The sequence below is a fragment of the Rhyacophila brunnea genome, unplaced genomic scaffold (assembly GCF_057557595.1).
Source record: "Rhyacophila brunnea isolate RB1 unplaced genomic scaffold, BYU_Rbru_1.0 scaffold_16, whole genome shotgun sequence".
Lineage (NCBI taxonomy): Eukaryota > Metazoa > Arthropoda > Insecta > Trichoptera > Rhyacophilidae > Rhyacophila > Rhyacophila brunnea.
The window spans coordinates 15,819,160-15,836,621 of NW_028232816.1; the positions used below are offsets into that span (position 1 = coordinate 15,819,160).

The following is a 17,462-nucleotide window of genomic DNA, read 5'->3' on the forward strand; positions in this document are numbered from 1 at the left end:
AATGTAACCCTTTGTATAAAAACACATTTCACGGGATGAGGGCTATAAAATTTAACATAATAAGTAAAATGGGTTGAATACAATTTTTAAACAGTGACTAGAAAGCAGATGTTTCGATTCTCACCAAAATAATATATAATTATTTAACAATGTAGGTACACACTGTTACCAAATCTAAACGATAAAATTAATGTCCGGAATCCCCATCGAAAACCTAAAAATAATCAGAACGAGTTTATAAAACAACAGTAATTTATTCTGACTTCTCGCAATTTAATGCATAACGCCTAGTAGGTACCGAAGTTTTTCATCCCTCGTATCTAGAAAATAACCTTTTCAATCTCGTCGAGCGGTCACCAAATAATTGAGAGAAACTGGGAACCTTGGGGCAGTGAGACAACCCGATGACAATAACTCTGTTCAACCAAATTGCTTCGGATGTTGATATATTCCATCTACGTGAGAATGAGTATAGGTGGACGTTATTTTATAAATTCTTAAAATAGGGTCTGCTTAACTCATCCGGTGTACTTCCTTGTACCTATATACTTCATATTTTTTGTATTTACACATTTATACTATAGAATAACTTAATATTGCATAATTACAATATTACATAATACTTTTTTAATAATATTTATTTGTTTCTAAATGTCATGTTGTGAACGTCTTAAACTTATAATTTGTAATGTCCACAATATGTAAAATAAATTAAAATTGAAATTGAAATGTAACTCTGCGGGAAAACAATCTGACATAATGAAAAGCGAACAGAAAAATATAACGGGGCTTCAAGAAAATATATGTTTACATCACGGCCACGCTGCGATTTTTATTTTCAAATAAAATCATTAGATCTTTTCCCCCATTAAGGAGGTAGCTCACCTACCGACAGTAATCTGTAATGTATTTAAGTCGTTTTGTCTAAAACACGGTACAGTGTATAATTAATATAAAATATATCGTATACCCAAGCTTAACGTTATGAACTAAGTAGGTACCAATAATTATTTCAGTGAGTGAAAAATAATCAACATGTATACCTACAACCCGACATCTCAATGTCTCGTGGCCCAGAACCCATTTAACATCCCCTTACGACGTATACCACGTGTGTCATGTAATTAATTGTCCGATATTGATCAATATAGGTATCCAATATTTTTAATACACCTTGCCAACTCCTCGTGAAGATTCGAAAATATCAAATCCCGTGTTTTATTCACTTTTACTATGTGTTCCTAATCCTTGCAAAAGCTCCCATCCACACCAATCCGAAAATTAAGTATTCCCTTAGTATCCTCACCCCAGGATCCAGCATGAAGGAGTGTCACTACATAAAGAGTAATAAATTTATTTATTACTGTAAGAATATTAAAATGTGTTATTATTTAAGGAGTTTTCCATAATATGTAATCATGCCATAAGTCTAATAATATAATGTGAAGATTTTTGTGGAGATAGAGGTTTTTGAAAGTATGACATCATTAAATCAACAAAATATAAACTCTTAATAAATTTACACATTTAAGAAATAATTGATGTGTTGAGAAATACAGAGATACAAGTGAGATATCGGTAAAAAAATAGTTTGCAGTAGTTTGCGTGAGTCACTATTAATTCACCAAACTATAAGTACATTATTTATGCATGACAAGGATTCAACCGTGATACCGGTTTATAAGAAAAGTGATAGGTATACATTTTATTAATAATATTAAATTGCATTCCATGAACTCTTGTGTATAAAATGCTGTTATTATTTTTATATCAGTGTATCTAATTTGAACCCATATAAACACTAAAAACGTTAACAAATATAAATATCAGTATCATTTGAGAACCAGACATAATTTACAGAATGTTAAAAACAGTTACCTACCTATGTGAAATTTATAATTGCATAATATTTAACTTTGACGTCGATTTAATCAACTGGGTTAGCTTCTCATACTAGTTGTGGTTGAGTCTAGCCGTCGTAATGAGCGATGGGCCTTATTATCCACCTACCATACAGGACTATATATGACACTATACCACTAGAGTTTGAACAGTGAACATTGATTTGTTATACGGTTCTATAAAAATGTGTTGTATGAGCCCTTATTAACACAAAATTCTTTTATTTTATACCCACCTAAATTTAATTATAAAAGAATTTTATTATGAAGCTTTTTATCGCATCTACTTACTTACACGGTTCTACGTGTTACATTTAACACATAGCAACACGTTGACGCCGTAGTATTACACAGTTTTTAATTACGTTTTTCTCTTTGTTACAGTAAAAGGTGAGGATTAATTGCCAGCGGCGAACACAAACCAACGGGCGTGAAGGTGTTAATTATTATTTATTGTGGAGTTCAAATTATAAAAAAATGGTTGTGTTCTAAATTCAAAAAAGAAGAAAGAAGCGTCTGAAGATTCATAGACAATCAAAATTGGATATTCATCGCGATGGATCGGGGATGCCTTGTTTTAAGGTAAGAAATTTTAATTCTTATTTATGGACATTGTCGGAATAATTACGATGAAGATATTCACATATTGACATCTAATTATTCTAAATACGTAATGAAGGTTCGGTGTATTTTACTCTCTCTCCTAGACCTAGAGGTTGACTGCGCCTGTATAGACCGTGTGGTCCAAAGCCACGAGTGATGTTTTGACATAACCGTGGGCATGACGTGTGACTTGGAAACCAAGAGTGCGAGACTGTTGGGTGCCCGGAGTTCCCAAGTCCACCTCACCCATTCGTACAGTAAACCATAAATAATTACAAACCACTTAAATTATCGCCAATACATAATGTAGCAGCCACATCTCTAGCCTCAACCATAAAATATATCGTTTAATATTGCTAATGCGAAAATATAAAGCATTTACGCACCCCACATTACGTTGGAAGAAAATCATGTACCTAATCATTCTTGTAGACACCACATTGCTACCGAAATTCTTTTTACCGGTGTATGAGATGGCTTGCACGTAAATTCAACGTTAGTGTTGTTCAACTGTTCAAAAATCTCTATACTAAGTCCTGTCGCACATAGAAACTCGTCCGACTGCCACACGTCGAATTCGTCGATGTGATTTTGTTGTCATTCATAAAACACAAGTAACTTAATGTAGGTACCACCGCATATAGGTTCGGTGCGACCTTTTGGTAGAAAAATACATCTGCTTATCGCGTGTAACAAATCTCACTCGACATGTCGAGAGTCGAGACAATTTTCTATGTACGACTAGGATTACGGAAGTAGGTACATTGACAGAATGTTGAAATGTTATTCTATATTTTATTTTCACAATTAAGTATTGCGGGTCTATTGCTTTAATCCCAGTGTTAAACCCAGTCCCAGTTTAATCACAGAGTGATATGACTATACAAATGTGTTGTGGAAATCGCGGTACGTCGTTCATTTGTTGTGTTTCGCCTGACTTATCCACACAATACACTTTGACAACGTGTTAATAACGTAGTCAAGGCAAAAGTATTTACTAAAATATTTCGGCACCTTGCTAAAAGAAGTTTTTCCAGTTAAATTTATAAAAAAATCTCTGTTAATTAATGTTTTATTTTAGCGAAACGATAGATCAAAGAAAACGTTTGCTTTTGAACATGACGTCACTAATTTTAACGCGTAAGCGAGTTTACTCAATATAAATGAACTTTTCAGTATTTTTCAAATATTCTTCAAGGTGATTTAACGATTACAAGTAGCCATGTAATGAAAATAACGTTTAAATTTAAAAAAAGTGTTGGTACTAGGAGCTGATCAAAGTTCTGACAACCATAATCACGATATATATCTATCATAACCCCGAAATAGAGTTGACAATAGTTTAGGTTAAATCCTCCATTAAATTACGTACTTACTTATTTGTTACGTGGTAAACCATCCAGCGGGTCTATTCTATACACAAGCCTGCTTTCGGTACGCTACGGCAGCTAAATAGGGTAGGAAAGTATAGAAAGTATAACAATTACAATAAGTTAACCGTCTGAACTGTCAAAACTGTCTATCTCGGTCTAAAATGTATCACAGCCAAGAGAGGTGCTGTTAAAACATAGTACTTATCTTATTGTAAGAATTATAACTAAATTATTGTAATTGTTACAATAAGTGTTAATAATTCGATACTTTCCTACCCTATTTAGCTGCCGTAGCGGACCGAAAGCAGCCTTGTGTATAGAATAGACCCGCAACTGTCCAAAAAATCTGATGTCTACAGCGCTACAGCAATCAAGCTAAACGTCAACGAAAAATAATTGTTTTAAAATAGGTCACAATAAAAAAATAATTATTATTATCGTCTCTATTTTCTATCAAGTGGCACTTTTTTCGCAAGATTTTGCGAATTCTTGCGGAACCCGGGGGTCTATTCTATACACAATGCGGCTATCGACGGTTAAAGTGATAAATATTATCACTTTTTGAGGTATTATTATTGTCACAATAAGTTAACCGTCTAACTGTCAAAATTGTCTATCTCGCTCTAAAAGTTATCACATCCAAGAGAGGGACAAGGGAGGGCAAGAAAATTTTGACAGTTTTTAGACGGTTAACTTATTGTAACAATTAACTGTCTCAATACATAAATATGATTAAATACCGTCGATAGCCGCCTTGTGTATTGAATAGCTTCGCTGGTAGGGAGTCACTACAGTGAATCGAGTAGATTAACGCTTTCGCTTATCGAGACGTCATTATAAGTTTAATAACAAAAATACTTATGGAAGATTGTATCAAATGATAATTAGGACAACCAATTAAAATTGTATCAATTTATTGTAATGTAATGAATAATAAATACTCACCGGTATGTATAAAAGAACATAATATATTATTTAACCAATAGATTAGAATGATGTCTTATCTTCTCTTATCTCAAGTGTTCCGTGTAATAATTACTAGTGAATCACATGTTATGTGACTACATATAAGTTACAAGTAATATGTTTTTAAAGACATAGAAATTATACGAGACGTTTATCAAAAGGGGCTTTTGATCGTGATGGGGGTCTTTAGTTATTAGATGAGAATTATGGATCTGAGGTAACGCCCTTTATAAAATGTATTATATACCTAAATACACGTGCAACAGGGGTAAACAATATTTAATTTTTATATTATCAAATTGAATTTTGAATCTTAATGATTGAAATAATATCACGTTTAGTATCACTTTACATAAACATTTGAATATAGAGCGTTTCTAACCAGCTGAGTATTTTTTGTAGTAGGTATTTGAGGTGGCAGCATGATTTTTCCTTTAAGACGAACTTTCACTCTAATGTCAATTTGACATGAATTTTTCACTGATGTGTTTTATTTTTCGGATATTACCTTATATCTATTAACAAGCTTGCATGCAGTGACGTCCCAAACTAAAATGCCGCTCTTAGGCAGACTTAGAAAGCCTACCCCTCTCATTTTTACTCTCAAATTGTAGAAACAGAATTCTTGAAAAATTTACATACTTACGTAATCTACTAAGGTTGGAGCACTTCTATGAAAACAAAAGTGTTTTTAGGTACATGGGGGTCTATGGCAGTGCCATACTTAGAGTCCCCATTATGTTATTTAAAACTAAGATGTCGGTAATTTCTATCGAAGCGACTGCATCGTCTACCTTACTGAAAAACGAAAACTGCCACTGCTTTCAAAAATTGTAATGATCGCATTTGTTCCTTCATTTGCCGCCCCTAAGCAACGCATATCCTGCCTACCCTCACATGACGTCTTTGCTTGCATGTGGCGTGGGTAACCTAAATATTAATATTATAATTAATTAATGAGTATTATTCCACTTTTATGTAGGTAATACTTGATATTAAAAGCAGCATAAAAAAATTCTACTACCTACCTATTTACACTAATTTTATTTTCACTAGGTAGGTACCAAATAATAGCAAATCCCGCACCATATTTTATCGCATAGGAAGTAGTACCAGACTAGGTAGTTGGAATATAAATTCATGTAATAAAGCAAAACGACACGGAGTGCGATGCAGAAACATCTATATTAACCTGGCAATAAAAACAACATCCAGAGTTGCTAATTAACGGTGTGACTTTATCCGTATTATAAGAGGTTTCGTCCTGGGTGACGTATTATTATGTATGGATATTGTAGGCGATGCAATCTAAGTTGCCGTTATATGGGCTTCCTAAAAATAGGCGCTTATCTTATAATTACGCTCCTAAGTATAGTTCTGCAGCCTAAATATATGAAAGTGATATAATTTTTGAGGCTTTCACGGTTGTTTTTTATCGTAGTATATTTTTGGGTTTCCACCGTGTCTCCTTCTTCCTTCTTACTCGACGTTTCGGGCTCGTTGCAGAGGCCATTATCATATCATCTCTTGATAATGGCCTCTGCAACGAGCCCGAAACGTCGAGTAAAGAAAGAAGAAGGAGACACGGTGGAAACCCAAAAATATACTACGATATGAATGTAATATTATACTAATGAGTGAACTTTCTTTAAATAGGATCTATTCTACTCACTTGCTGGACTCCTGACTGGTCTTAACACAATCACTGCTGAACTTTTAATTACCAAATTTAAATAACGCGTTAATTATATCTATTGGCCAAGTACTCCAAACGCGCCAGTCGCGATGTTAGCGCTAAATGAGTTCATGTATTTCTCGCGTGTTTTATTGTACCAATAATAATATGTAGTTGCATACCTCTGATTAATATATTCATATCGACATCTGTGAACAGATACTATCACTGTAATTAACTTCGATTAATATAAAATCAATTGAAAACGATAAACATAATACACGAATCATATAAATTCAACCTCCAGCTAGTGTTATTCCGAAACATCTTTTTAACATAACGAGGACCCTCCAGTTAGTAAGTGAGTGTTACTTACGCTTTGTGGAAGAATACATATTTTAATTTAAATCATAGGTGTGAAAAAAATATACTTTAGTTGTATTTAGTAGTTGTATAGTGTACCCTAAGGTTTTTTTTGTTTTTTTACCTACCTTATAATTATATAAACTACACTTGGGCACTATTTATACCTATGTGGGTATTGTAATATTAAATAATAAAAAAAACGCTTAAGGAATCGTCGGAGTTCGGAGTAATGTCTATTTCTACTCATCATGTATGGCACTACATCCCTTGGCGGGTCTTGGTCTCTTTGAAAAACTTCCTCCACCCTGGACGATCCAGCGTCGACACTCTTCAGTTGCGTTGACCGAGCATTCTTAAATCTCACGTGGCGCAAATACCTATGAATGACTGACAAACTTTAGTGTCCAGTAATTATGTCGTTCACCGACCATCAGTCTATCTCCACCCTTCGGCATTCTATGCACGTGACCGATCCAGCGCGTTATCTGCATTTCACCCCCATAATAATGTGTGTATAGCTCCTCATCATACCTTGACCTCAAAATGCCACCTTCTTGAACAGCCCAAAAGATTCTTCTCAATACTTACTCTCCTTTCAAAGATATCCATATATCTCTCCTAGCTTTTCCTACTTATTTCTAGCCCTCGAAAAATTTCGGGATGATTTTACATTCTACACACAAATTATGTTACTCATCAATCAATTCTCAGAAACGTTCTCTCAGAGAGTTACTATAATTTTTTTTTTACATAAATATAGTCAGCAGTATTTACGATTTTCGGTTTTTCAGCTGAAAAAAATATCCTCAATGCTTACGGCTTTTTCTGTCTAAATTAAAAATTTCATCCACAACTGAGTCCAAATATTTTTCTGACGTATTTTAGCTTCCTTCCAAAATAATTATAATATAAAATAATTACAAGATAAAAAGAGCTTTTTATATACAAAGTTTTAAAATTTTTTGATGAATTATTATGCTCAATATGCTCAAACTTGTACTTGATATGAAGTAAATAAAAAACAAACAAACAAACAAATATAGAATACTTACTGAAATGTCATTTTGACATTTCATTTTGATTTCCATAGTAACGCACGTATATATTAATAATTTAGTTGCTAGGACCACCCCCTTAGCAACCAATACCTAATAGAGTTTTAGTTTTTACGGATTTTTCTGAAATAACTAACTTTCCGTACAAAACAGAATTAACTGAAAATGAATTCAATTCTGCTTAAAGATGGCTAAAAGTATTAAAAGAATGCATTGGCATCGTGTTCTGATATATTCTAAATGTTTCAAATGTCTAGCTAGTCGGGAAGTTAGTTAAAAATCGATTGCAAGATTTGTACTGGACAAACAACCACCAGACAAACAAGAATACGAGCTAATAAAAACGTTGTAAAAATCAATAGTTGCTATCGGCTTTTCAGCCCAAAATTGATAATTGCATGCGGCGCCCCAGGACTGCACACTTTGAATACCACTGGACTAACAGGTGGTGATATTATTAAAACTACATTGTCATATCAGGCATTACAACAATTTTCTCACGAGAATGTTTGTATATTACTTTTAATATTAGTAACGTGATTAAAAATGAGCTAGTAATGTGAACCTCAGTCAAAACATTATGCCAAATTCCCAGCCAATGACCCCTTGTCTTAATAGTGCTTTGGTATGTTGTTTGGGTGTAGTAAAATTTGATTAAACATTTATTTATAAACATAATAAGAGAAGTGCATTCTACATTAATAATTAATGTTACCATATTAATGAACGACTGTCTACAGGTGTTTTTTCATGGGAAATAAATACAAAGCTTTAATAATTATTCTGATTCATTTGGTGTCATTTTCTATTAAAATATTGATTGACCAGATTGTAATACATCTCTCTATCATGGGCTAGCCGTATTAGATTGCCAACGCCTTGGACATTGAGCCACTTACGGGGAGGTTATGTAGCTAAGAGAATCCCTCTGCTGCCCTCTACCTTTATCTGCATTATTAAACATACTGAAATAATACTTCTGCGCTTGATGCTATATAAGCCCAGGAAATTCCCATCGCATGCCGGTACAGTCATATCTCGAAAGCATCCAGTCGATGGATGATAGTCTGTTCTCTGAAGATCGATTTTTACACTCGATCACCCTCGAACTAGAGTGCCTATGGTTATTATACCTCGTTGCAGAAGCGATGTTCCATTCATGACTCAATCTTCTTGTAATAATAAAATTAGGAAATATGTACGTATATTATGGTCCAAAAGCATTACAGCAAGTGTTTAAAAATTGCCTGGAAAACATGACCAATAATAAATTCATAATGTCGTAGTGTAAAATAGATATTGGTTTATTGTAAATAAACGCTCGATAATTTTCCGTAGATATTCAAAAATGTTATTGTTTTTTTATTGGCATGCGATTCATATTCAACGTTATGGATATGTATTGTAATTTAATTATTTTCTTCATACCTATTTCACGTACCACAACGCAATTTATAGTTATCCACTAAACGGAGCACCCACGATGGCCGCGCGGCTTAAGTGTTGGCCGCGTCGTGGGTCCCAGGTTCGAATCAAAACATTGTTAAAATCGGTCAAAAATAAATCTAGTATGATTTATACTATTTAAGACATTTATTGTTAATATTGTATACGTTCAATCTTGGAAATACATAAGTTTAATGGAGTAAATAATAATGTGAATTTAATATGAGATTGCTGTTTCTGATAGTAAAAACTTAATGAAGGGGTTAGCGAGATTTAAAATAGTAAAGCAAATAATGGTGTACTTATGGCCTTTCCGCTTCATAAATCTAATTAGTCAGCCAAATATGAAACTGCCGTAAAAAGTATGAGATCATGGTGCGATTACTTTGTAAATAGTGCCAAGCATGGTTTTTTTCCAATCTTTCTCATTTTTATTAATTCACGTGAACAACTAAAATGAATCGCCAACTTACACATGGGTGTAAATCGAACTTCATTCAAACTCAGTTTATTTCTAATGTAGTTATTTGTTATTAAAAGTATATTTTCTGTTATATTTTCGTTTTTATTTTATTTTCCATAAAAATTGATAAAAAATCAATTCCGAAAGTTTCGGGATTATGTTTATCAATCCCGGGATTCATAGGTATCGAAAATAGCTCGGGATCCCGGGATTGGAATCCCTACATAGTATTATATTTATTATTTATTATATTGTGAATCAATCACAAAACGTGTATCCGTTGTACCACTATCACAATATTCCGTGAATTTAAAATTATGTTTCAGTATACCTATCACTATTGTTTTGATATTATCAAAGCATTAACACTTCCATGGAACTATTCACTCAAATTTAAATACATAATACAATGGGTAATATTTATGGCAGTTTGGTTTTATATTAAATGCACCCCTGATAATATGAGCATATTGTATTCACAAAATGATATTTGATACACTTTCATTGTTCCTACCGAAAAAATACGAATCACGCCATTGAAAATGTTATTTTTATTTGTGTTAGAATGGCATCAGCTTCTCTTGCATTTAGTTTACGTCTCTTTGTTAACTCTTTGGTTATTTTAGCTACATGTTTATATTAGTTAAAAGTTCCGTTGAAATGATATCATCAAATTGATTTGGACGCATTCTATTCGATAACCAAATCAAAAAGTAAAAAGTCAATAATTGCTAAAGCCAATATTTGGTGATACTTATTGAGCACACCATTATGGCAACACCGGTAAATATAATAAACGGGTGTAATACCTATACCTATTATATTATATGCCATTCCGTGAAGTATTCATTGCTCAAAATAACCTTTCACGTCGTATTTTATTATTCACTTTCAGGAATCCAAGGCATACGAATGCATCCGTCCAAGATGATTTATGGAAAGAAAAATAAATTTTACGCGCCATTTTTTTCAACACGCGCCTTTTATTTTGGCGCCCAATCTATTTTCAACCTGCCCGATCTAGTAACACTTCAGCGAATGTCAAGTAAACCATGTTATGTTAGGTTAGGTTATTTCTTTTCTTTGTACACTTAAAAATTAGCCTATATTTATTTATCAGGTCTATGAGATTCAGTTGCATGAACGTTACCCTACGCAATTTATCGTGTTTCCACGATAATTCGTATCACCTTTTTAGTAATAATTATTATTGAGTAAAAACGTAGGGACGAGACGGACGTAGGATGAAGAAATAAAACGTGACGAATTGAGATGTCATTAATAAGCTTCGCCACCTACTATGCACTAGTCGTTTGTTTTCTGTCAATTAATATTATTATGTAGGTACGGTAACGTTGTTTACATATAGAAAAATGTTAATTTCTATTTCAAGTGTTAAGATAAGTCGTGTACCAAAAACAATCAGTATTTTTCGTCATTTTAAGCGTCATCAGCGTTAATCTATAATAGTATTTGGATTTTGTAGAAATATAAATTAATACAGAAGGTAATGAAATTACATACATTTTGATGTTACATAAGGAGAGGCACATTATTTAGAGATGTCACTTCTTATAAAGTCGTAAATGACTTTTTTGTTTAAAAAAAACATCTAGTGGTGCTAGCAACAAATCGCATGCGTCTCGGGCTGCGAGACGAAGCCGCCAGTACGCATACTGCATATTATGCACATGCTTACGAATTGAACATTCCTATAACGGCTCGCCGGTCGCCGCATCCCATACATATCCACGTTTCGAGAGGCTATGCGCGACTGTAGCTAGGTGCCCATGTGCGCGGTCTTCATTTCAATTTATTTATTTATTTTTTTAACATATTGTGGACATTACAAATTTAAGACGTTCACAACATGACATTTAGAAACAAAGATATATAAATATAACAGTATTTCATAAAAAAAGAGATATATCACGAGATGAATTAGATGAATTAGATAGGTACAAGGAAGTACACCGGATGAGTTAGGCAGAGCCTATTTTAAGAATTTATAAAACAACATCCACCTAAACTCATTCTCACGTAGCTAGGTGCCCATGTGCGCGGTCTTCATTTCAATTTTTTTTTTTTTTTTTTTAACATATTGTGGACATTACAAATTTAAGACGTTCACAACATGACATTTAGAAACAAAGATATATAAATATAACAGTATTTCATAAAAAAAGAGATATATCACGAGATGAATTAGATGAATTAGATAGGTACAAGGAAGTACACCGGATGAGTTAGGCAGAGCCTATTTTAAGAATTTATAAAACAACATCCACCTAAACTCATTCTCACGTAGCTAGGTGCCCATGTGCGCGGTCTTCATTTCAATTTATTTATTTATTTTTTTAACATATTGTGGACATTACAAATTTAAGACGTTCACAACATGACATTTAGAAACAAAGATATATAAATATAACAGTATTTCATAAAAAAGAGATATATCACGAGATGAATTAGATGAATTAGATAGGTACAAGGAAGTACACCGGATGAGTTAAGCAGAGCCTATTTTAAGAATTTATAAAACAACATCCACCTAAACTCATTCTCACGTAAGTGGAATATATCAACACCCGAAGCAATTTCGTTGAACATAGTTATCACTCTCCCAATTGGCATTATCAGTGGCAGGTTGGTTCTGCACCTTGGGAGAATAAACAACTGGTGGTCTCTATTTCTAAGATAGTTATCAGGGTCACACAGGTCAACACTGCCCAGAATGGCAGAGTTCTCATTTATACCTTGTATAAGTCGAAAAAGTCGGAACATCGGAGCGACGTTCCTGAAAGGTTTGATTTATGGCTGTGCGGAAGACGAGGTGAGTTTAGATATTGTGAGAGCATGTGTCATTCAGGTAAGAGCTCCCCGTAATTTTAAAAAATGTTCCAAGGTTTTCGTGAACCAAAAATTGTTGGAAATCTCTGGCGTGAAGAGTTGTACTTTTTCGTGAATCAAAGTTATTATTTTTATTGACGGTAAAAGGAGAGCAAAGCCGTCTTCCTCACATCAACAGAGCTCGCTCGTCTCGAAACATTTTTATGGGAAATTTTCGAGACTTCAGTCATTATTCGAGTTTTAGATGCTTTTATTTCAACTGTCAAAAAAGCATATTGCCAATCTGTTCCGAGTATTGGAAAAAAGATAAACGTTTCTTTCTGGCTATACAAAACTTTGCGCGTCAGGAAAAGGACTGACAAAAAGTATGTTTAGAATAATTTATATTATATCAATGGTCACCAACCTTTTTTTGTTTGGTGGAACATTATTTTGTGATATCTCGAGACAGTGGCAAAGTGCCGGTCTTAAGCAGACTTTGTCCAATTTCATGTTTAGTTTCAAATTATCTGCAAAGTATTTGGTTTCCTATTTACCTATTTTATTATGTATCGTCGGCTATCTTAAGCCGGATACTCATTAGCGAGCCGTAACGGTGACCGTTGCAGTTACAGTCACTGGTATGTACGCCAAATAATTAGTTCGAATTTAGAGTTGGTCACAGTATCTGGAAGAGTTATAATTTATAGTTACGTCTCATTAATGAGTAGGTATTCGACTTAAAACGGACAAATACACAAAAATATTTCATTTGATATACACACAATCTTCTTGGGTTTAGAGCATTTCCATGAAACCTACTATCAAATAGAGATGGTTTTAGGGACATGGAGTTTAGTCGCGCTGACAAGTTTGGAGGTATCCCTGTGAAAACTTTGCCTGTGTGATCAACCAACATTAATATAGGTAATATGTATTACAGTGGTAGTTCAATAATAGTTATATTGCCAGGATTTTCGGATTCGGTTAGATTCTTTCTATGATGCGAAAGTTTTGTTTGTTTCATGTAAAACCGGCACTGCTCTCAAAAGTAGTAATATTTATATTCATTCGCCGCCCTTCATATTGGGGTCTAGGACGATTTGGCGCCGGACAACTGGATGCCACGCAATTCGAAATTAAATATACGTTATGTACTTATAGATACTTTAAAAAAATATTTAATATTATTATTTATATTAAAATTATTATATTATGATTTAATAGTTGGTGAGAATTTAAATATGCACACGTAAATAATGTTTTAATCGTGTATATGTTTAAGTTCCAACGAAAAAAGAGTTTTTTATTTTTTTATAAAGCCTTTAGGCATGGTAATTCTCAATCCGCAATAAAAAAATATTATGTTAAGAGTAAAATTAATTAAAACTACCAACTTTAGTAGTAGATAGAAACTTTTTAAAATTCCTCGTCTACGTTCTGTATACGTGTCTACGACAGTGCGGCGTCCAATAGTGCTGGCGTCCAGTTGTCCCATTCCGTTATATTGTGTCGCCCTTATACAGTGGCGGTTTTCCACGAAACAGGCGATGCAATCGCTTCATGACACCTTAAATAAAAAAATAATCGAAGCATAAAATATCCTGACAACACAACTCTTGTCGTATTGTAATACGTATATTGTAATGGGGTTTATCGTACATGGGCCTTATGTTATAACTTGCGAGTTGAAGTTGCCCGGTCGACATGACGTCATATGACATCGTTGTGACGTACTACCGGAGTGATAATAGCATTCGAGAAATTAATTACACATTATTTTGACAAAACACATTCATATGATATTTAAAAATATATGGGGATGGAATTTTTTTTTATTGAAAGGGGTTCGAGGTACTTACCTACTATATTCTCTTGAACCGAAAAAGCCTTAGATAGTTACATTGTGAATTGAATGGATGTTCGCGTTTGCAATGGCGACAATTTACTTACATTATTTTCAGGTATCTCAAGCAATGTACAGTGACGTCCCGTGGGGGTAGGCAGATTGAGCGTCGTTTGGGGGCGGCAGTTACTCGAAGGGCGGCAAATCGAAGAGAATCATTTGGTGTATATAGAAATAGCTAAGTATCTAAACTTAATAAAAACGAAAATATCTTTCCATTAAAAAATCAGCTTATTGGTTGGAAACAAAATGTATTAATTAATATAGAAGGTTGAACAGGACTGTAATTTTTAGGGTTCGCGATGTCTAGTTTACTTCCGCTGTCCTTCGGCGTCCTTGGTGACCAGAAACACGAGCAGATTTGCGAATAATGATAGTCAATATTTTGTTAATAATGTATCCATACAACATATTTCTTAGATATTATTGGAGTCATGAAAGGATTATAAAAAAAAGTACTGTATAAAGAATGGGTCAGCATTTTGGCGCTGCCTAGGGGCGGTATTCTGTTTAGCGACGTCACTGAATGTAGAAAAGTGAAGAAAAACGCGACGATGTCAAATAAAATCAAACCGGCTCTGCTTTGGTCAATCGATCACAACTACAATAATACATCGATTCACACGTGTCATTGATCTATTATTACGATGGTAGCATTAGGTACCTATCTATCGAATTTCCATACAATTTGAAAATAAAATTGAAAGGGGGCGGTATTATAAGTCTACCTGACTGACAGAAGTTAATCAAAACTTAATTCATTGGAGTAAGAAACAGCTGATTCTGAAAATGGAATCTAAAATAGCTAAATGTTTTAAATTTCACCATTAGGTAAGTTATACTAATCTAATTTAAAACAGATTGAATTTATCGCTTACGAAAAATCACAGCATATGTAACACTTTCTAAATAAACGCAAAAGATATTAAAAAGCTTGTTTATCCAAAATAGAGTTATCATTTCTAAAATTACGCACCTTGATACTGCTCTGGGAAACGCAATATCATCGAAAGCGAATAAATTACATATTATAACCCGCTGCGGCTCCCTTGCGGTCCATTTATGATAAAAAATATTCATAAAATGGTCGGCGTATGGTCTATTTTAGTACCTACCTAATATAAATAACATTTTTTAGGTCAATACTAAAGGTCTTGTGGCCTTGTGGTGTTAACCATGTTTCTCTTATCCTATTAATTATGGTTGTTACCATGAATACAAATAAAAAATGTTTTTATTCAATTCATTATTCAAATTTTAATTCATTAAGATATCCAATTTAATTATTATTAAAGTTTTCGTACTTTCTTTTAATAAAAGTTTCTTTGAACAGTAAGTTTGTTTTCGATTCGTTATTATCATTATTAGTGTAGTATTTTATGATTTTTTTATATTGTTAAAAGAAGCTCTGTAACAGCAGATAATATACAACACCCACCAAAGGATAAATAACGTGGAAAATTATTCGAAACATAATCTCTGCCACCCCAGTCTTTCCAAAAACATAAAAACATCATACGGACTCACATAATATAATATTACAAGCATTTTTTTAGACAATGAAACAAAATAATTAAATTGTTTAAATTTATTTTTTATATGGTTAACCTTCTTCTATTACCTCAAAGGGATGCGCGCGAGATTAATATTTACATTATATTGAATCGCAATCAAATTGTCAGCTATTCTGCTAGGTCTAGCAGCCTGGGATGGTATCAAATGACATCCTGAAGGCCAAAATCCAGAATAGATATGCATATGACGCCAAATTTATATCGACAGTAACGACTTGCAAATTGTAAAAGTGACAAATCAGCGACATGTCAAACGGCGCCGTCTCTGCATACTTCACAATTTTATTAAAATCCAACACCACGTCATTAGGACGCCAAGCTGTCTGCAAGACCTAGCGAGACAGACTAGCGAGAGCCAGCTGGCTCAGCTAGTATCATATTATTATACTAATAACAGGGCACGAATCACTGAGATCCTATCTAGAAAAATCTAATTTGAGGGAATATGACTGCTGCCCATGTGATGGCTACACGTCTTAAATAGTGTTGCATTTCATCAACGACTGCCTAATAGTAAGTAAGTAGTATAGAGGGCTCTCGGAGCTGTGTAGATAATATTATATTCACGAAATTGACCTCCAAACACCCCACGAAATACTAAACAACAAAACAACACACTACACAACATATTTAATTTTTGTCATAAGAAAATTAAAGAATTATGTGGAGGAACATAATTAACTGCACCCTTCACCCAAAATATAATCGAGCATTTTTTTTAAATATCATAACCTCATGCGGCTCTCGTGGTGCAGTGCGTAAAGCGCTGGCTTTCAATCTGGAGCTTTGGGTTCGATTTTCTGTGAAGACAACATATTTATGTGATTATCTCAAAGCTTGAGTGTTTGTGATTGTTCACATTACTAACAACCACCTTTTACGAAAAAGCAAGGCATGGTTAATAATAAATATATATCATAATAACCACAAATGCGAATGTGTAAATAATGTACTAACTTAATTAAAATATAATATGAATATACGCGGGGCTAAAGTACCAATGAAAAACATGTATCATTTTTTATTAAATGATCACTTATTATCTTGTCCGGAAACTTGTACGTATGCAGTTCGCCGTATCACACTTCACCGTAAAATGTTACATCGGAGATATATGGCCGTATAACCTCTTTGGGTCATATAATACCTACTGACATTCATGTCTAAATAAAACACGGTTCTTGTCGGTTTACATTTTACAGGAAGCCAGCAGCAAACAAATTTTGAAAATAGACGATATACTGGATTATTTGTTAGATTAGGTTAGGTTTTCATTCTTGAAGTTTGCCAAAATCAGCTATGAAA

General features: G+C 33.7%; 1 protein-coding gene across 1 annotated transcript in view; it reads left to right on the forward strand.

Annotated features, from left to right (window-relative positions):
• Positions 1-2,285: 2,285 nt before the first annotated feature.
• LOC147074453 (thrombospondin type-1 domain-containing protein 4-like) overlaps positions 2,286-17,462 on the forward strand; it is a 523,747-nt gene continuing 508,570 nt past the window's right edge. Inside the window, exon 1 of the mRNA XM_085943531.1 lies at positions 2,286-2,483. Within this exon, the coding sequence (XP_085799657.1) occupies positions 2,458-2,483 (26 nt within the window). The 5' untranslated portion in view covers positions 2,286-2,457. The remainder of the gene's footprint in view (positions 2,484-17,462) is intronic.